The 21,029-nt window shown below is 37.6% G+C and overlaps 1 protein-coding gene across 2 annotated transcripts in view; it reads right to left on the bottom strand.

The window, feature by feature from the left end:
* The window catches only part of RAB6A (RAB6A, member RAS oncogene family), a 99,109-nt gene that overhangs the window by 17,422 nt on the left and 60,658 nt on the right, over window positions 1-21,029 (bottom strand). Inside the window, exons 3-6 of one of the 2 annotated variants that reach the window (XM_036744493.1) lie at window positions 20,477-20,530; window positions 19,044-19,149; window positions 16,669-16,780; window positions 13,562-13,655 (exon numbers count right to left, since the gene is read on the bottom strand). In XM_036744493.1, the coding sequence (XP_036600388.1) occupies window positions 13,562-13,655; window positions 16,669-16,780; window positions 19,044-19,149; window positions 20,477-20,530 (366 nt within the window). Of the gene's footprint in view, window positions 1-13,561; window positions 13,656-16,668; window positions 16,781-18,871; window positions 18,978-19,043; window positions 19,150-20,476; window positions 20,531-21,029 lie in introns of both variants that reach the window. The other variant, XM_036744495.1, reaches the window with a different exon arrangement.

The following is a 21,029-nucleotide window of genomic DNA, read 5'->3' as shown; positions in this document are numbered from 1 at the left end:
AGAAGTGCTGGAGGCCCTAAATGTGGATAGCTTTTTCAATGAGCTAAGCTAAGAAGAGGGAGGAGATGATTTTATAAACACACACACAAACACAAACACACACACACACACACACACACACACTCTCTCTCTCTCTCTCTCTCTCTCTCTCTCTCTCTCTCTCTCTCTCTCTCTCTCCCCCCTCTCCCTCCCTCCCTGGGACAGTGTAATCTGGTGAAAGTTTTTTAAGGATGGGAGAGACCTCTAAACACGTTTGTAGGTAGCAAGAAAATTCTATTTCATCCAATAGAAATTGAAGATGAGAGAAGAGTGGGTATTATAGTGGGAATAAGCTGCTAGAGATGATGAGAGGAGATGAAATCAAAAGTACATGTTGAAAGGCTGGCCTTGATAGGAAGTATGGCCTCTTCATCTGAGAATGGAAAGAACAGCAGCAATGATGTCTGACGAATGTGAGGAAGACAGAAGGGAAGAAGAGGGAGCCTTGATCAAGTATTTCTAGAGATCTAGTAGATGCTACATTTTTTCAATCTGCAGTCATATGCTGTACAGTTTTCACCATCTAATTATATAGCCATTTTACAATTCCTCAAACCCATTTCTATAAACAAATCCACAAAGCCACTTATTTGATGCTTCTTTGTGGACATAGTGTTGGCTGACTTTCTCTATGTTGCCCATGAAGCACCTTTTGATTCCTCTTATATATTAGTGCTTTGACAGACTCTATTCACAGACAAATCATTCTTGGCTACAATCTGATAAATATACTGGGTACACCGGCTATTGGTTTTTACTATGGTTTTGACAAAAAAAATCTGTTCCAAAACTTTTCTATACGTTTTAAACTTATACAGTGTTCTGAGAACATCCATCTTTTGTGATAAGAAAATTTTGCTCTTTCTGAAGATGCCTTGGAATGACGAGCCGAAGGCACAATTTTGTTTGGATATATTCTAGATCTATCACTGTCCATTTTATTATGTCAGAAGTATATGTTGACTGGTCTTGTATATGTGTTAACTGCTCTAAATATGTTCTTTGCATTAAGCTTTAACTTCAAAATGTTAGGTTCTTGACAAAGCCTAAGTTCTCTCTTTGATAACCTTATAAACCATGTGCCTTGCTTGCAGATGACCAAAATATTTCTAAGTATCACCTTATTTGACCTCTGGATTCAGGGTCAGAGCTTAAAGTCTTTATCATTCAATGGTCCATAACAAAAATCAGGAGATCGGGCAAGTTATCTTTATACTACACATCAGCAAAATAAAGACAATATCATTTTGCTCCTCTCTGGGTATTAAACAGGGTTGTATTTAGCATCAAAGGAAATAATAAATGTAAAAGTCCTTTGAAAATAATGGTGTATAAATTATTAAATATTTAGCAGATATCGGAACAAAAATGTCACATGGATGTTACAAATAGCAACTGACATACCAAGCCAGTGTTATCTTCCTACAGGTAAAGTCTGAAAAGCTAATGATATAATTTAACAGAGAAGGGCACTGCTCCATATGGAGCTGGGCTGGTGGTATCAGGATGACCTGGGTTCAAGTTTCACCTCTGACACATAACAATAGTAGGACCCTGGTCAAGCTCTTAACCTCTCAGTAGCCCAAGCAGCTAAGATGATAACCAGCAGAAGAGGTGCTGCTCTGTATGGGTAGTTTACTCACTGGGAACTCCTAAATTACTGAAATCACACGTCTAGAAAACAAAAATTCAATGGAGAACAAAAGGCCTACCTGCTCCAGACTTTTCTGGATAACTTGAATACGGAATAAATTCCCTATTTTGAAACTGTTTAATCTTTGTGGCTTCTTGGTACAACACCGAAGTATACCATCGCTTTGAGAGACTGAGCTAACCCCTCAACTACTAACTTGTCATACTGTTCCTGATGCTAGAAAATTTTACTCATTATCTCAATTTGCTCTACTTTATCAAAAGCACTTTCTGGGCTGTCGTACTTTGCTATTTATTTCAAGTCTCAGATTTTCTTTGTAGTCTTCTCTTACTGCCTAAATCTGGGCAAACACTCCAACCCACAAATGTAACCCAAACTGAAGAATTCATTTATTTTTAAACACTCTGGCTTGAGAAAAATACCTTTAAATTTCTTAATTCTTATTCTGGCCACTACAGTTGCTCCATCATGTCAGGAAGCAGTCCCCTAACTGGTTTCCTGCCTCCAATTCTATTCTTTAAGCCACCAGAGTCATCTTCCCAAAGCATTTTATTGCTCAAAAACCTTCATTTCCCCCCATCCTGAAAATATCTACAGATAAAGTCCAAACTTTTTGGTCTGGCATTCATCTTCCACAATTCGGTCCCAATCTACCACCACTTGTGCCTTTTCTTTTTCTCTGCTATCTTATACAAATCCTTCACTCCAGGCAGACAAACTAGTCTTTGTATTTAACACATTCCCAACTCTATATGTTTTTTTCTAAAAACTTTCCTCCTGCCCAGAATATCCTTCTGTCCCTTACCTCTGCCTAGTCTAACCCAATCCATCCTTGGACGCTTGACCAACCCAGTTGCAAATGACTGCTCCTTCCTCTCAACTGCTATAGCACTCACTAAAGTGAATGTGAACTGCTTTTTCATCTAGACTCAGATCTCTCTAGTTAAAAGGGGACTTAAAGATCAGTCCTATGCTATTCCAAGTTCATCTTATATCCACAAACTGAGAACCAAGAGTTGAAATGATTGGCTCAAAGCCACAAAGCTAGTTACTGGCTAAGAATCAGAACTAAAATTCCAATATTTTGAACTTCCTTCCATTCTAGCGTTGTTTATGCTATACACCACATTAAACCATAAGCTTCTTGAAGGCAAGGATCACAATGAATACATCTTATTGTACACAACCTTCCACAGTACTAGTCAATCACATAGATAAAAATATGAGACAATGGATGAAGTATATGTAATGACATATGATTAAAAACCTCCAGTGTTTATAGATCCCATACTCTCTTGTCCAGTACAATTCTGCCTCTGTCTATATGTAGTCCCTCTCCATTGATATCCTTTTGTGAAGATATAATAAAATTTCAAAATTCACACACACATTTCATGTCATTCTTACAACTCTTTAAAAATGCATCCATGCTCCTCTATATCAGTTATTACTCTTTTTACAAAGCTCTTCTACTCTCAAACAGAACTTTTTCTGGAGACTAAGAGTTTAGATCCCAGAGGCTCATACGACAGTATTTTTGTTTCCACGCCCCCCCCAATATAGTTAAGTATGTGACATAGCCATGAGGATGAGTTACAAACTTTAGCCTGTTAAAGACTTAACCCTTAAAGGAATAACAGAATCAACAATTTTTAAAGCCAGATAGGACTATAGAGTTCATCTAGTCCAAAACCCTCCTTTTAAAAGAGGAAAACTCAGCCCCTGGGAGGAAAGTGACTTGCCCAAAATCCAATCCAACGCAATTCAAAAAATATCTACTGTCGTATTAAAAACCAGGTCTTCTGTATCTTTATCAAGTTATCTCATGCTACTCTGATTCCAAGAGCAACTAAAAGTGCCATAATCGGCTTCAGTTTCTTCATTAATATTAAAATATAGTATATTCAACATGTAATATAATTTTCATGTAGTCATACTGCTTTTGAAAAAATCTATGAAATATAAAGGGCATGAAAATTATTTCTTAGTGTCTCATTAAATATAAAAAAAGACAATTTTAAATAAAGGTTCAACATATTACAACTTATTAGATGATGCATTAATACTTATTTTAATTTTATTTTTAACTAACAATTTTTAAAATCCAATCTTCCATTAAAGTTTTATTCTCTCAGATTTTGCTAAAAGTACTTAGATGGACCAAAGAGTAAAAGAGTTTTTAAGATAATGCATTTTAAAAAAACAGAGGGAGAATTCATGTTATTTGATGCAAACAGATTCAGTCTGTTTCATTTGAAGCCATGTTATTGGCCATAAATACCAACAGTTTATATTAGGGGTAGTTACTAAAGGATATATTAGCTAAACTTCTCACCTGAATTATCTATCTAAAAAAGTAAACTTGTCAACGGAGGAAGTCTATTTTTAGCAGTTATTACCTTATATATATCATCATTCAAACCAAGAAAAACATCCAATTATCTGACTGCTAGAAAACCGGATAAAGGATCTATGCATGAAAGACATGGAGAAATGGTAATTCACTATAGTCCTATCTTATGAATAAAAAGGTTTTATAAACAACAGCTTATCTTTATTTTCTATCTATTTAGCTGTATATCTTTCGATAAAAATCATGCAGTTGTTGAAGGCAGAAGCAGCATAAAAAAAAAGTGCATCCAAGATGCACTCACTCTCCATTTGGGCAGACAAGATTCTCTCTCTACGTCAATGCAGGATAATCCCCCACATAATTTGTCTTCGCTGGGGTTTTACTCAGTTCAATCCTCTGTAGTAGGAAATGGCAATATCAGGGCAGCTAGGTGGCGCAGTGAGTAGAGCACCAGCTCTGGAGTCAAGAAGACCTGAGTTCAAATCTGTCCTCAGACACCTGACACACTTACTAGCTATGCGACCTTGGGCAAGTCACTTAACCCCAATTGCCCTGCCTTCGCCAATCAAAAAAATAAATAAAAAAAGGAAATGGCAATATTAAGCACAAAGGGTCACATCAGATTCTCACCAGAAAAACCTTTTTCAACAATGCAAGCTCTACACTGACCTCTTTCTTTTCCAGTCTCCCCCAAGCACAGGTCTATGCCATACATTATGCCACGTAACCGCATTTTTGCCATACATTGTTTCATAATTCTTTCATGTGAAACTTTTATCACCACTTCCCCCCAAAAAAACTACACAGAGGTACTGATATATAAGAAAGATCACTGGTATGTGAGTAATCTTATCCTACCTTTCTGTGTACATTAGATTTTCTACCTCTATGTTCTGGAAAGAGATGAGAAAAAATATATACCCAGTGCAATCAGGAGAAGAACAAAGACAAAGAAAGATCTATATGCCTGATAAATGAATATGACACCTACAACCTACAGATCTCTTTTAATAATGTGGAAAGTCTCCAGGGAAATATAAATGAGTTGAACCCCTTAGGGCCAAGAACCTTAAAAGGAAAAATAATAACAGATTACAGTTCATTTTCAGGAACGAATTATAAAATTCTGAATTTAGCCTCTTCAGAAAACTTATCAAGTGGCAGAAATTATTATTGTATTACGGTTTTTAACCACAAAGTTAAAAACCCACAGAAACCTTTTCTTTGCTCAAATCCATTAAGTTAATTAACAGAGTACCCTGATATGCTATCCTGCTCTATCAAGTTACTAACCTTTTTCCTTCTTCCATATCTGATCCCTGTATCAGGGATGGAATGCAGATCTTCCTGGCCTTGAGGCTGGCATTCAATCTATCTACTATGCCAGGGTGCTGTGTGACCCTGGACAAGTGACAATCTACTGGTGGTCTGGGCAACTGAGAGAGATGTCTTTGTGGCCACATATTGACTATGTTGTAATATATTTTAATTTACTTTGTTAAAAATTTCCCAATTACACTTTAATCTGGTACAAGCCCACTCAGGAGTTCTACAGGCAGCTTGCAGCATATTGGGAGTCTGACACTTCTGGTCTAAGATTATAAATTGCAGAGAAAATACTAAAGGTATTAACTCTACTAATGGAATCACAGGGGTACTCTATATCCCTATGAGAACCATGAGAGCTCAGCTAATCTAGCACAAGGGTGGGGAATCTGTGGTCTTTTGACTGAAACCAAGTTTTACAGAACAAATCCTTTTATTAAGGGAATTTGTTCTGTGAAGTTTGGATTCTGTGAAGTTGAGAGGGCCACATGTGGCCTCAAGGTTGCTGGCTCCCCACACCTGGTCTAGTGGATAGAACACTGGGTCTGGAGACAGAAGTATCTAGGTTTAAATCCTGCTTCCAACACTTATGTGTGTGACCCTGGGATTAACCTCTTGGGATTTCAGGCTTCTTCCTAGGACTTATGCACAACAAAGATTGGTTGTCATCTGCTGCAATCTCTGTTGGGGGAGGGACAGTCTCACACTGTCCTATATTTGTGTATCTGAATCATTGCACTGATGAATTGTAACTGATAAATGCCTTTAAAAAGATCCTAATATACATCTAAGTGTACTTATAGGTGAGGAGATGAGAACTTGAGATTAAAAAGAAAGCTACAGTATGTAGTTAACCCAACAGGAAACCGTGTTTCTGATGCCAGAAAAATCCAACATGTATAAAATGTATATTTTCTATGAGAAAAACTAAATGTATGATAATAACAGCCCCTATATTCAGTATTGCTTTACAATTTATAAAGCACTTTTCTACAATCTCTGTGAGAAGGATGGAGCAAGTGACCTCTCCACAAAGAGACGCATAGAGCTTTAGGGCCAGGATTTTAGTTCGGGGTTGACTCCAAAGGTTTAACTCTATAGTTAACATTTGAGAAAAACTGGGTTTGGAAGGAGGAGAACCCAAGCCCTAGCTTCAAATTCCAGTTCTGATATTTATTAGCTGTATGTATGTGACTCTCAAAAAGTAATTCACTACTTCAAATCTTAAATTTCCTCAGCTATAAAATCTGAATAAAAATATTTATCCTAATTCCCAAAATGGTTGTTGTGAGGAAAGTGCCCTGTAAGTATTCATGTTCAATGTAAATAAGAACTTTTACTACTGTTCTTGTTTCAGCTTTAAGTCAGTTATCTGGATTCTTCTAGTCAAATTCCTAAGTTATTTTCTTGAACCTATTCATTTGATAACCCAATTTAATCTCACCCAGCTAGGTGAATAAATTATGAGACAGAGGAGGGATTGACAACACTTCAGCAGAAATAAGTTTCTGGCTCATTAGGAACTAGACAGAGCACTAAAAACTAAGAGCAAAAAGAAAAGAGCACCTTCACATTAAGAAATGCAACAAATCTTGGAAGTCTTCTCCAGGGCAATCAAGCAAAACTGGCTAGCCTGACCTTCCTCAGAAATTCTTACTGCATATATAGTCCACATTATAATCATCTGCTTCCAACGCTTTTTCCTATGTTAATAAGAAAACTAAGTATTAATGTACCCGCTACATCTGGAACATGATTACTGAAATCCCATTATGATGGTACAAATGCTGATTTAACTGACACCCCATTACATCCTGTGGCCTTCAATATCTACCCCTCAGGAAATTCCATCATCCACTTCCCAGATGCTCCCAATATTGCTGAACATTACATTACTAGCTACTCTGGAGATCACAGTGAATATAAACACTAAATAGTAACTGTTTCTCTTCTGGGCAGGACCCCTGAGGGTCTTCCCCTCCCAGTTTGATTTTTTTTTTTTTGAGGTTTTGATTAAAGGGGCCATCCCTTGATTAACTTCTTAAAGAGGCCTATTTACTGAATGGGTCTTACCTCACTCAAAGTGAGAACCTGAAAAGACCTTAGCCTAAAAGGGCCAGGGTCTCCCAATGCATCCTGGGCCACCTCCAGTCCTCCTGGCACATATGAGGCCACTGGACCCAGATGGCTCTGGAGGAGAAAGTGAGGCTGGTGACCTTGCACAGCCCTCCCTCTCTCCCTCAAATCAAAGTCAAGTGTAAGTCATGTCATCATTTCCCTGATGTCATGGTCCTCTTTGAGAAGAAGGGCAAACATAACCAGCTACTTTCACTGACTCCCATACTCACCAAATCTACCAAAAATGTCATGCTTCTCAATCTCAGCTGGATTTCCATCATTGCTTGCCAACTATTTTCATTAATTTTGTACCTTTCCTATTGTAACTCCCACAGCAAACCTTTTCCATTCTTCAAGCTTCTGCTCCTTCCACTGCACAGTACCCTCCCTCTTAGCAACTGTTGTCCTAAGAATGAGGCTATCCAATACAACTTCTCTCACCTTCTTCTCCACTTCAAAAGTTCTGCTTCTTTACTCATCCTTCTCTCAGGCTAATCATTTCTACCTCTGTTTTGATTATACTCTCGTCACTTCCAAAAGGAATTTGCTCTATCAAGTATTTCTCTTTTCTTCCATTTCCATAATGGCTCATCTAGTTAAAAAAAATTCAGGTCTCTACTAATTAAAGGTATTCAATTCTAAGGACTAAGAAAAATTCAGTTTCTTTGAAAAGACAAATATAGAGAAATGTGAAAGGCTATGAAATGAGGGCTATGTAAAAACAAAAGCTAGCAAAAATTATTTTAATGATATCTTACCTCAAAGACGACAGCTTAATTGTGTTAGGCATCATAATCACTGACAGACAGCTGTCATTGGGGAAAAGGCAGAAAATTTGGGACATGTGTCTTTTTGTAAAAGAAAAATGCGTAACATCCTTGAGTTCAACAATTTTTAAGCACTTTGTCAGGAACTGACCAGCAATAGTGTGAGCAAAATATTCGCATGTGTCATTTTTTAGGGATAAAAATTTTTGGACAGTTTTTTTTTTGGTGGCATTTACCAAACAAATATGCAATGGTGAAATACTTGCCTTTTCCAATTCTTAAGTTTAGGACCATAAAAATGTTTTTGCAACATCTCAATGAAATTGCATATATATCTTTTACAAATATACTTCATTCTTCCTGGGACTTATTTCAGGAATTGCGCTAAGTTTGGAGATGTTAAAATCAAGCAGGTGAAATTCTGAAAAACCCAAAATTATCTGTGATTTCATCAATTTGGAAGTTCCCTATAGTGATCAATCAATCAACTAACAAGTATTTATTAAGTGCTTAGTAAGTGTCACTCTCTTTGCTACTTCCTGGGAAGATGAATTAAAAATGAAATAGTCCCTGCCTCAAAGTTTATATTTTGTGGAAGAGACACCATATACATAACTAAATATAGTACAAACATATCAAATATAATACAAAATAAATATGAGGTAATTTAGATAAGGAAGGCACTAGGAACAAGAGGGAATCTGTAAAGTTTCATGTAGAAGATAGTACTTGAGCTGAGTCTGGAAGGAAACAAAGGAATCTAAGGGGCAGAGGGAACAGCCATCACAAATGAAAGAGGACAGATGTAATTTTGTGTTCAAGGAACAGTATTAAGGCAAATTTGGCTGCACACACAGGGTAGTAATGTATACAATTAGAAATGCAGTTTGCCCCATTTGTGAAGATCTTTAAAAGCCAAAGGGAGATTTTAAGCTTTTCTGTTTGAAACTGCGCTAACTTTGGGGATATCCTGTATTTGATCTTAGGACCATTAGAGGGAACCGCTGCCATTTACTGAATAAGGGAAAAATACAGAAAGACACACACTTTTAAGAAATCACTTTGGCAGCTATGGAGAAAATGGATTAAAGAGGGGACAGACTCAAGGCAGGGAAATCAATTAAGAGGCTAACACAAAAGTCCATGTGAGAGATGCTGAGGGTAGTAGACATATAAGTAGAGATAAGGAGACAGATGAAAGACATTGTGAAAGTAGAAATTAAAAGACTTGGAAACAGGGACAGCTAGATGGTGCAGTGGATAGAGCACCAGCCCTGAAGTCAGAAGGACCTGAGTTCAAATCTGGCCTCAGGTAACTTGTACGATTCTGGGCAAGTCACTTACCCGGATCGCCTCCCTCCATACCACCAAAAAGAAAAGACTTGGCAACTGAATGAATATGTGAGATGAGTAAGCATGGAGAGCTGAAGGTGACATCAAGACCATGAAAACTGTGTGACAGAAGGAATATCAGTACCCTCAACAGGAACAATAAATTTGGAAGGAAGGTGAGTTTGGAATAAAGTCAATGAGATATTTGATGCCAATTTCAGCTACCCCTGCCTGCTCATCCTATGCACTATGAAAAATGAATGAGTCAGGGCTGTTGCTCATCAGCCAATGTACCAAGGTAAGAGAGAAGGGTGAAGGTACACTAGGAGAAGGGGATTTTCCCAATGTTATTTGAACAGTTACTGTGGGTTTCTGGGTGATGGTTAGATTAGAACTATCCTGAAGGGCTGACACATGGCGCAGAAGATGAGAGGCTAGGAGACTGCAAAGCAGCAAGAGTTGATACAAGAGAGTGTTAGGCTATAAAAACAAAAAGGGCTGAATGGGCTATATCAGAAATAAATCTTGCTATTAGAGAGATGACAGGATGCAACCCATTTTCCAGTTAAACAGTTAAAAACAAGGTAAACAGAGGCACAAAAGTTCTGACCATGATCAATTTACTGGTAAAGCAAAAATCTACCAATAAACAGGATCTAAGCTTTCTCAGTAAGCTGAGACCACGAGTGAGGGGGGACAATTTTCTTTTATAGGGTTTTGGGCGAGTACAGAACAAAGTACAGAACAGGGTCGTTGACATCAAGGCATAACAGAGGCGCAGAGCATAATACAATTGGTTACAGATCTGAGGTGAAAAGATTGGTTGGTTATAAGTTTGGTAATAGAGGCTAGCAATGAACCGCTTCCTTCTTTCCTTCCTTGTGGCTAAGAAGTGCTCATTGTTCAAACAGTTATTTCCAGGTTACTGAAAATGACTCCGACTTTTTGACAGCAAACCAGACATACTTAAAAGATAGCTTGTAGTGGAAGGATACTAGGCCTGACTCCCTTGTGTTCACAGGCATCCCCCAAGGTCAGTTGAATTCCTTGAGGCAAGAAGATCAATGAATAGCAGGAAAACTGGATTTTTAAACTTAACCCATTACAGGCTAGAGACAGAGAACCATGACTTAAGCAGTTGTAGGAAAAAATCAATTAATTGTAAATAGGATCAATACATAAATGACACAGGATAAACTTAATCTTCTCATCACCTTCTGACTGGATGAGTCTTCTACCCTACCCTGATTGTCCTAGTGTCAACTATGGCTTCCACACTGGAGACCACTGGATTGTTTTGCTTGCTTTTTCTATACTAAGGAGCCTTATCTTTGCACTAGAAATAACAGACAAAAAATGGCTAACAGGAAGTTGATACTATGTCCTTACTTATCCTGGCTAAAGAAGTATGTAGATGGTGTTGATGAATTCTCTCTCTCTCTCTCACACACTCACTCACACACACACACACACACACACACACACACACACTCTGAAAGAGCCAATAGTCATGACTGCTGAGCCACTTACGTAGGTACCTCAAGATTGGAGAAGAGAGTCTACAAATTAAAGGCCAGTTAGCTGACCTTTAATTCCTGAAACAATTCAAGAAATGAATATTAAAAATGGTTAATGAACAACTAGCAAAAGACATGGAGATTAAAGAGTGCCATCCTGGCCTTGAGGACCAGCTATGGCAGGCTAATCCAAGACTACTAAATTTGTGGATCAAGAAAGTGCTGTAAATGCAGTTTACCTACATTTTATTAAAGCATTTGACAAAAAAAAAAATCTCATACTATTCTTGAAGGAAAAGATGGAAAGAAGAGTAGAAGATGACACAGTAAGATGGATTTGGAAATGGTTTCCTGGCCGAAGTCAAAAATTAGCCCTTAATGGCTCATTGTCAAGGTAGCAGGAGGTCTCTAGTGGAATGTCCTAGGGAATGGTCGTGACTGGGCTGGCTGTATTCTTTAATAGTTTTGTAAATCACTTGGTTTTGTAAAAGCTTCTCATCATATATGAAGATGATATAAAGCTGGGAGAGATAGCTGACATGCTGTATGCCAGTTAGGACTGGAAAAGATCTTGACAGGCTAGAGTACTGGGATGCAACTAATAAGATAAAACTCAATAGGGATAAGCATAAATTCTTATTCTTGGCTTAAAAATTCAACTTTCTAAGTATAGGACAGTGAGACACGGTTAGAGAGCTGTTTGTCTGAAAAATATCTGGAGGTTGTAGGGTACTGCAAGTTCAATGAATCAACAGTCTCAAAGTTAATGCAATCCTGGGCTGCATCAAGAGAGACCTAGCTTCCAAGAATAAGTAGGTAATATTACTTATGTACTCTACCCAAGTGAAGCCACACCTTAGGTATTGTGTTTAGTTCTAAGAACTCCAATTGAAGTGTATTATTCAGCTGGAGAGTATCTAGAATGAGGTTAAGTAGCAGGGTCACTCAGTATTCATCAGAGGCTGTACCTGAACACAGGTCTTATCAACTCTGAGGTTGGCTTTTTACACTAGGTCTTGTGGAATATATGCCAAACACTGAAGATTCACAGGTCAGTCAGAATCCTGTATTATTTTTTGGCACCGTTGGGGCTCCTAAGCTGTAACTTCCGGGTTAACCACTAAAGGCAGTGTGATATAGTGAAAAAAGCACTGGATGTGTATGATACCCCCTACCCCTTGCCCCTTCCAAAATTGCTTTATGTTGTTGACTTCCCCCATGAGACTGTAAGCTCCTTGAGGACAGGGGCTATCTTTTTCATACAGGTACCTTCCGTGTCCAGCACAGTGCCTAGTACATGGCAGATACTTACTCACTGTTTATTGACCGACAACCTGGTTCTGCCACTTACTGTTACCCTGGGCAAGTCAGTTCCTTTGCCTGAACCTCACCTTCTTGATCTATAAAATGTTGTGCCATCTCCTAATGTACTAGATATAAAGGTTGTCATTATTCACTCGGACTGGAGAATCTCCTGCAGAGAGCTAGCTGTAAAGAAACAGACACTTCTCTCCCCCAACTCTACCCAGCAGATGGTGCTAAGCTACCTAAGGCCTGATGGCAAACACTTTTAAACCACTCCTTCAAAGTCTTAACTGGCCTTATGCTACCTACCTACCTGCCTCCTTGAAAAATGATTTACTGATAACATTCTTTTTCACATTTCTGGATCTGGACAAAGAGCCTGATTATTTTAAGATGCTGCTGAGCAATGTGGAAATCTTATTGGAGCTGTGAAATAATTAAGCCTGTTCTTTCAAAAGTAACTAAGTGCTATTCTTAAGAACAAATAACACAAGTAATTTTTTCTATCCCCTCCCCCTCCAAAACTGCAATCTTATCCTTACACTCTGAAACACTGCAAAATCTACCTCTAACTCAGTACATTCTTGGATGAGGCGGCACTTGCTATTTTGAGGGTTGGTAGGTTTTGGAATATCTACAAAAAAATCTCTATTAATTTGTACACTTTGGGAAGTATGTTTTTTCTCTTGTGCTTTTTCAGAATTAGAAGTTCAACAGCTTACAGGGGATGTAACTTGTAAAACCACTTAGGACTGCAATTTCTGTGTGAGGTACCTATATCAATAAAATCAGGGATCCTTTGAAATACTGAAGTATAAAGTAGAGGCATTGTAGCATGTATGAAAGAGCACTTCAGTAAAGCCCTTTCTCCCCTCCAGGCCTCAGTTTTCTCATCTACAGATTAGATGTTAAGAGAATTTGTACTAGATCATGTGAAAGCTTTCTTGTAACTCTAAATCTCATGAACTGCTGTACCAATTTCCCTTCCATGTTCAACAATGTGTTGAAAACAAGTAGAAACACTGTTGACTATAGAAAAGCAATACAAGTGTTTAATACTCTGTCACTAATGGCATCTCAAGTCTTCTTGCCTATTTGTGGAAGTCTTAGCAACTTCATCCCCTCAGTTATCCCTACCTTGAACACTCACCTGTTTTACATTGTATCCTGCTTTTGCACTTGTTTCAATAAACATAACATTTAGCTCTTTGGCTTTCCTCTCTCCCTCCTCGATAGACACTTGCCTGCAGAGAACAGAAAAAAACAAAAGAGAAAGAGATGATTTGAGATAGAACTATAGGAAGAGTCCATTTAAGGAACTTGTGAATATGAAACTTTCTAAATCCTGAGAATTAGTTTTCTCATTTAAGAAAGAAACAGAGACATTAGCTTTCTAAAGCCTCACAATGAGTTGATGGGAAGCTGAAGAACAGAGAGAACTTAAACCCTTTTCTTGTTTTCTTGTACCCAATCTAGAATAGATGTCAGCTGGTATACAGTAACAGGGGTCAAGGATATTCAGCAGTAATTGCTAGGAGTCTTGAATATGATATCCTAAAATATATTTACGATAAAGGATATTAAGTACATGCTCTTGATTATCTGGTGCCTGCAACTTGTATGGTATTTTTGGAAATGCAAAAATCGTCTTGGGCATCTAAGAGCTCCTAAAATGTACATGTATCAACATATACAAAACACCCTTAGTTCTTCCTTTAACTTTTTAAAATGTGGACATTTAAAAATATTTATTTTTGTACATCGCAGAATGCCTCACACATTTTAAGCATTTAATGTTTGCTAATTATTTGCATCTGAGAGGCTATAAACTGGGAGCAATGATTAGGGGAGAAAGTCATTCTTAATTGATTGTACCTTACCCTTAAAACAGGTGGCATAATTATTACTGTTTGGAGAAAAGTGCTCAGGCTGGGCATGCTCCAAACACACTCAGTAGCAATAACAAAGTAACTGCTAGCCCTATTTGGTTTTTACCTTACTTTAGATAAATATAACATTCATCTCAGGGCTGAAAGCAATCAAGTCAGGGAACTTCAAAGTAATTAAAAGGCAGCTAATCTAGAGAACTGATCATTTTTCACTTTTCCAATGCAAACAAGTTACTCCCTTCCTGAGACTCAGTTTCCTCTGTACAATACTTGCAATACTTAACTTCAAAGATGGTTATACGGAAGGTGTATGGTGAACTGTCAAGTGCTACACAAATATGAGTTGTTAGGATTCTTATAATTTCCTCAAATGACTATGACTTAGCATTGTGATGAATGTGTTATTAGCTTAATACAAATGCCCATGAAACAAAAGGCAATGCAAGGAAAATACTTAAAATTAGACCACAGAAATTCACTTTCAAACAGACTTTTCTTTAAAAAAAAAAGTCTAAAAAAATTTCAAAGCAAAAGATGCCCTTTTTATTGTATAATGAAACCAACGTTTTTAACACATTCCGCTAGTGGAATAAACTGGCTTATACTCAAGTCCATTCCCTTGCCAAGTATTTATATGTGAATGTTAATACCCCTGATCATGGAATGCTAGACACTGAAATGTGTACTTCTTACAGGAGAGTGGTCAATATTCTTTAAGACCAAAACATAAAAGGCCCATTAAAGTTTTCATTGAAAACAATCATTCACTCAAATTAGGAGGCTTCAAAGTAATTAATGTTAAAGCACGTGCATTTTGTAACCTGAAGACCATTTCATTCATTTCGCTAAGGTATCAAAATGAAGCCCTTTGGGTCAACTCAAAAGTCTGATTTATTTATAACCATAAATAACTAAGGGACACAAAATTACTAAACAAAATACCCCCATTAAAATATGGTTAGTCAAATACATTCAAGAAAAAAAGGTAGGGCTTCAATCTGTACAAATAATTTTAAGATACAATTCATTTTTAAAGCATTTTTGCACAAGTTTTACATGCAAAATACCGATTTGCTTGCAAGTCCCTGTAACCAGAATGGCCTTTTTCTTTGAGTGACTCCATTTATCTCAGTGAGCTTTACTAGGTACTAAGCCCCAGGCCCAAACCCCATTAGGTGTTAACGTAATCCATGTGGATGTGAACCTCCCAGGGCCCTAACGGGAGGGGCCAACTCAAGAACCAATCACCAGAGCCTGAGCTCTGGTGATTCAGATGATGTTTGATGATGTCTGAAGCCATATAAGAAGGGAGGACAGAGCCATTTGTGCGGGGCTCTGGAGATGGTGTTGATGAGGAGCCTCTGCGCAGCTGTAGCTAAGGAGCCCTCCAGCTTGTAAACCCAGATGCTGAAACTTTGTTCAACTCTGGTAACTGTGTTAGGATTTGAATCAGACAAAGTCTGTTGATGTTTGTAATTTGTTTGCACTTTGTTTTGAAGTTCAGGGTGCTGAATTTTTCCCCTGAACTAACTGAATAATATTTGAATGCTGAATTAAAAGTAAGCTTGTCAATCCCTTCACCTTGCTTCCCTTGCTTAAGCAGATCAGAAGAACCTGTGCTGTTGGTAGCTTTCTGGGTGCTGGCTGTGGGTGAATCTTATACCTCCACAGAAGCTGCTACCCAGATTGTTCAAACAGTCTCCCAAAGCACAAGATTTATCAGTTTCCTCTATGAACTCTCTTACATCAAATCTATTGTAGGTGAGTTTAAATAAATCAGAATTCACTTCATTTTAATGACTTATCTTTTTTACATTAAATAAACCAAATATATATATATATGTATATATGTGTATACACACACACACACACACACACACACATATATATATGCAAAAATGAGACAAATACATGTATGATTGGAAAAGAAGTTGGGTAAGTCATGTAATGAGAATGAAGGAAAACAGAAACGAGGAATGCCTGACAGCTGGCCCTTCATGACAAATTTGTAGAAAGACATAGATGTAAATCACACAGTATGAAAAGACATGGATGGAATGTTTTCCGCACCCATTAGGGTTACCAAAATCAAAATAAAACAAACCCCAAAACCCATACATGTGTAAGAAGCAAGTCACTTCTGTCATAAAATGGTGGCCCAGAAAATACAGCCTGTTAGCAACCATACCAATCCTGTAGTGGGATATACAAAATGGATGAAATCATAGATCCACCCAAGTTTCAAAATAAAATTTAAAATAGGTCCTAAATTGGTTGACACTATCCCTTTCAACAGTATTTCCCAGGAGGCTAGGGGCAGGCTGATCAAGGCAGAAATTGAGTACCCTAGAAGAAAGTCACTCCATACCTCTTGTCAGCAAGATCTGTTTTATTTCCCACTAGCATAATGATGACATCACTTCCCCTTTCCGTTCTGACATCATCAATCCATTTTGTGGTTTGCTGGAATGAGTTTACATCTGGTGTGGTAGGGTGGACAAAAAGATGAGTGTTATTGTAGATATCTCCCCAGGTGATGGAAAAACATACCACTCTGGCAGGGGCTGGCACATTAAGACCCACCGTTTTAATGTGCCTGCAACATAACTCCATTTTATCTGATGAGAGCTGTCAGTAGTTTATTCAGAAAAGATAAGTTTTGTGTGTTGGAAGAAATTTTTGCATTCTGAGATTTATGAAATAAGCACAGAGTTAATTTAAAAAAGTATTTATGCATATATGTATATAGGTATGTATTTGCAAGTAGTGACAGATGTGGCAGATAACATGGTTTTATATTGCCCCCCTGCTTTTCCATCACTTACATTTATTTCACAAGGTAAAGCATATCAAAAAACATGTCAGCCATTAAGTCCCAACAAGTCCAGAGAATTGGTAAAAAAAAAAAAAGAAAAAAAAAAGAAAAAAAAAGCTTTCAAGGAGCTTTTAAACATCACTGTTTGCACTGCTTAATCAGTTTGTGATCACTTTAACTATGGAGTAGTTTAATGGTTTGGTATGCCAGAAGCACCTGTAATAAAATGTAGTTCTACAATTGGTAAGAACTCTCCATTGCAGCATTTCAAAATGATTTTGGACAAGAAAAACAGGTAGTATGTTTAAATTCAAATTTGTAGCCATTTTTCTAGGAAAATCCCCTTATCCCCACCCTGGTTCCACCCATTCCATTTTAGTTAAAGTAAGCACAAAAACTTTTAAGCTGCAAAACTTGTCAATGCACAGTAATGAACATACATTTTTTGGAAGAGTAGTATAAAGTGGCAAGAGAGAAGCCTGCATGTAGCAAAAGAATATGAATTACAGACTAATTTAGACTGTTACTATCTCACTGCCAGATAAATCTAATTTATACTTCGACTGTGTCAGTAAGTAACAACAACAAACCACTCGGGCTCATAATGTAATAAATTACTATTTAAAAAAAAAAAATCAAAATACCCTGGACACCGCCTTCTCAATTTTCTGGTCCAGATTTGTAATTTTCTTGGTGAAGGGAGGGGAAGCAAACTCATTCCACCAATGAAGATGAGGCTTACACCCTAGATACAGAGGGTCCTCTATCCACTAATGCTAAGTTCTCTCTAATCCTTCTATTATATTAAGGTAAAGAGTATTCTGGACCTTTTCTCTCTTTATCAAGTTTAGATAGCTTGGCATACTTGGTATAGACTCAGTTGACCTGGATTTGGATCTTGGCTCTTATGTTTATTTGCTGCATAAGGCAAATCACTTAACTTCTCTCATTTCCTGCCTCTAGAAAATGGGGAAAACTGTTTGGAAGGGGCTTTGTAAACTTTAAAGCACTCTAGAAATCTGAATTCTTTAACGCACTTCGCACATTAATTTCACGTGGAGAATTTCAGCGACCTCTTCTTCAGTAACCAATTCCCCACAGAAAATGCTAAGTAATTCAAAATACAGTCTTTACAAGAAGCGGTAGGAAAAGAGACCACTAATAGTTCAGTCTCTAAATTTTACATATTCTTAGTGAGAAATGACAGAGTAATTTGTTAGCCAAAAAAGGAGTAAGTTTTAATCATGGAACCTAGATTCCATAAATGAAAATGAATAACAGAAAAATGCAGTGTTGCAGTTTCTCCACCTCCTAATTCTCTGCCCCTACTGCCACTTATAAACTGGCGGTGAGGTGAAGGTGGAGAAAAGTCAAGCAGCAGAAACTCCCTAAGAGTCTCAAATCGAGCCTTGGAAAGCTGGAAAAGTGAGATGCTTAAATTCATAGTTTATTTCTGAAGAAATTTTAAAGTCAGTTAGAAGAAAGGGAGGCATTCCTCCAACCAAAGTCATGGCTAGGCCTCAGCGGGGTAGACTGCCATGATTAGGTAAGAGGAAGATAAGTACAGTGTAAGTACAAGCATATTTGCAAAAATCACCAGAGTACAGGTTTCTGATCTGGACTGTCTATTCTAAATTTTGCTATGGTAAAGAAAATGTTTTACATGCCAGTATGAAAAATTAGCACATGATGATAGAGCATGCAGCTAAGCTAGAGGCTGAGAGAGGATTAGAAATGCAGAATTCCCCCCACTCACTTGTGATATCATAAACAACAACTGCCACAGTGGAGTCACGAATGTAGCTAGGGATCAAGCTCCTGAACCGCTCTTGACCTGCTGTGTCCCATAATTGCAACCGTACCTGACAACAAAATCAGTTAAACAGGCAAGAAAAATAAGAAAAGTCAACCCAGTGCAAAATACCTACTTGTGATATCGTAAACTACTACAGCTGCAGCGGAATCACGGATGTAACTGGGAATGAGGCTACGGAAACGTTCCTGACCCGCAGTATCCCACAGCTGCAGCCTGATCTGTGGGATGGGAGAAAATAAATAAAAAAAAAAAAGGCAAACTAATACCAAAAATAAAAAAAAGTAATGTTGTTTTAAAAGGGGGGGGGGGGGGGGGAATAAACTCATGCAGGAACTAAAAGAGTGAAGATTGGATACATGAACAAAGTGTTTGTTCCCCATGCTGTAAAGAAGCACCAAAGGCACTCATGCTACTTGTTCTGTTAGAACCTGGTGGAAATGGTTCCAGGAGAGGAGACATACAGCTTTCCTTCCCCAACCCTCCCCCCTCCATCCTCTGAGATTCCAAACTGTTGGCCCTTCCAGATAGCAAATGGTGGACTCACTTGCTGGTGTAAAATTCATGATGATACAGGATAAAAATGGAGGCAGCAGTGAACAGGCTGCACAGATAACAGAAGGAAGGACTTACAGTTGGCTGGGCTGCCACCAAGCTCAGATGTGTCACTGTGACCCAGGGGCCAGGGGAAAAAGACCACTGGGATAATTATTAATGTTTTCCCTGCTACTTCCTAACTCAACCAGAAAAAAATGCTTTTTTACTCAAATGTAAATAAGCCAGGTAGTTCTACTTTCTCATACTCAAATGGGAGAGGGAAAAGGGAAGAGAATAACAGCAAGTACAAAGCTTTCTTTCTCCTAGAAATTCACTTCTAAAAAGTCTCCATATTAAAGAATTCGCAAGATCTGGGTTAAAACATAACACTCTCTCTAGCCCAAGTTGATGACATTTTTTTTTAAAATAGAGCTATCAATATGGTGATGCTTCTCTGGTAAAGATATTAAGGTTCTGGCTGTTGTCTTCATTTTCAATGCAATCATCTCTGAAAGGTCCCTACAAGTATATATGTTATACTTACAGTGAATAAGCATTCAGAAATGAGAGGAAAGTACCTGACAAAATAAGACTTCCCTTTTTCCTTTTACCACCTTGCAATAAAGTATTATCCAGCAAAGATATTATATAGGCCATAGACCCATTTCTCCTCCAACCCAAATATCCCTCAATGCCTACACCTAGGAAAGAAGGGATAAAATAGCCTTTTAAGCCTTTTCCAAGCTCGTATTTCTTTCAATTTCTCCTGCTCCTCTTGGGGTTCAAGGCAAAAGGGTTGTGTGAATTCTCTTCTCATGTTTTAAGTGAGTCACTGGGGCAGAGAGTGGGTTCGACACCAATATCAGTGTGATAGCAAATAACTGCATAAATTGTTAAATTTCTAGGAAAATTCCATTAAGTTCTAACTCCTTTTGGTTTTAAATGCTGATCAAATTCTTCATTTTCTAATACAGAATACTGAAGAAATGGCACAACTTAAATTCTACTTACTGTTCGATCTTCCAAATACATTGTTTTTGATAAAAAGTCAATGCCAATTGTTGCCTATAAAACAAAATACAGAAAGATGACTTTTAACATTAGCCAAATAGCAATTATCCCATGGTTCAGACTGGAATGTATAAGATTTATTATATGGGAATGGAAAATTATATTAGATGAGAAAACTGGAAAAGAGGCTGGTAGAGAGCAGGTTTAGACCAGCATCTTATACCATGTTCTACATGTATACATACTAAATGATGTGTGACCTTAATGTTAAAGAAGATCGCACAACAAAAAAATGAGAAGAAAAGCTGACCATTTACCTTTCACGGCTACGACCAAATGTATTCTTAACAAAGGACAGAAGCAATTACAAATGTAAAAATTGATAAATCTGATTACATTAAATGGACATAGACAAAATTAACATACCTAGAATAAGGAAATCAGTTAAGTGGAAGAAAAATCGTTGTATCAAATTTCTCTAGTATCCAAAACATGTAAACAATTAGCATACGTATACACATATATCTCAGACAAAAGTCATTACTAATAAAGT

This window comes from Trichosurus vulpecula, chromosome 2, assembly GCF_011100635.1.
Source record: "Trichosurus vulpecula isolate mTriVul1 chromosome 2, mTriVul1.pri, whole genome shotgun sequence".
Lineage (NCBI taxonomy): Eukaryota > Metazoa > Chordata > Mammalia > Diprotodontia > Phalangeridae > Trichosurus > Trichosurus vulpecula.
Note: the sequence above shows the minus strand (reverse complement) of the source record. Positions and strands in the feature narration are given on the sequence as shown.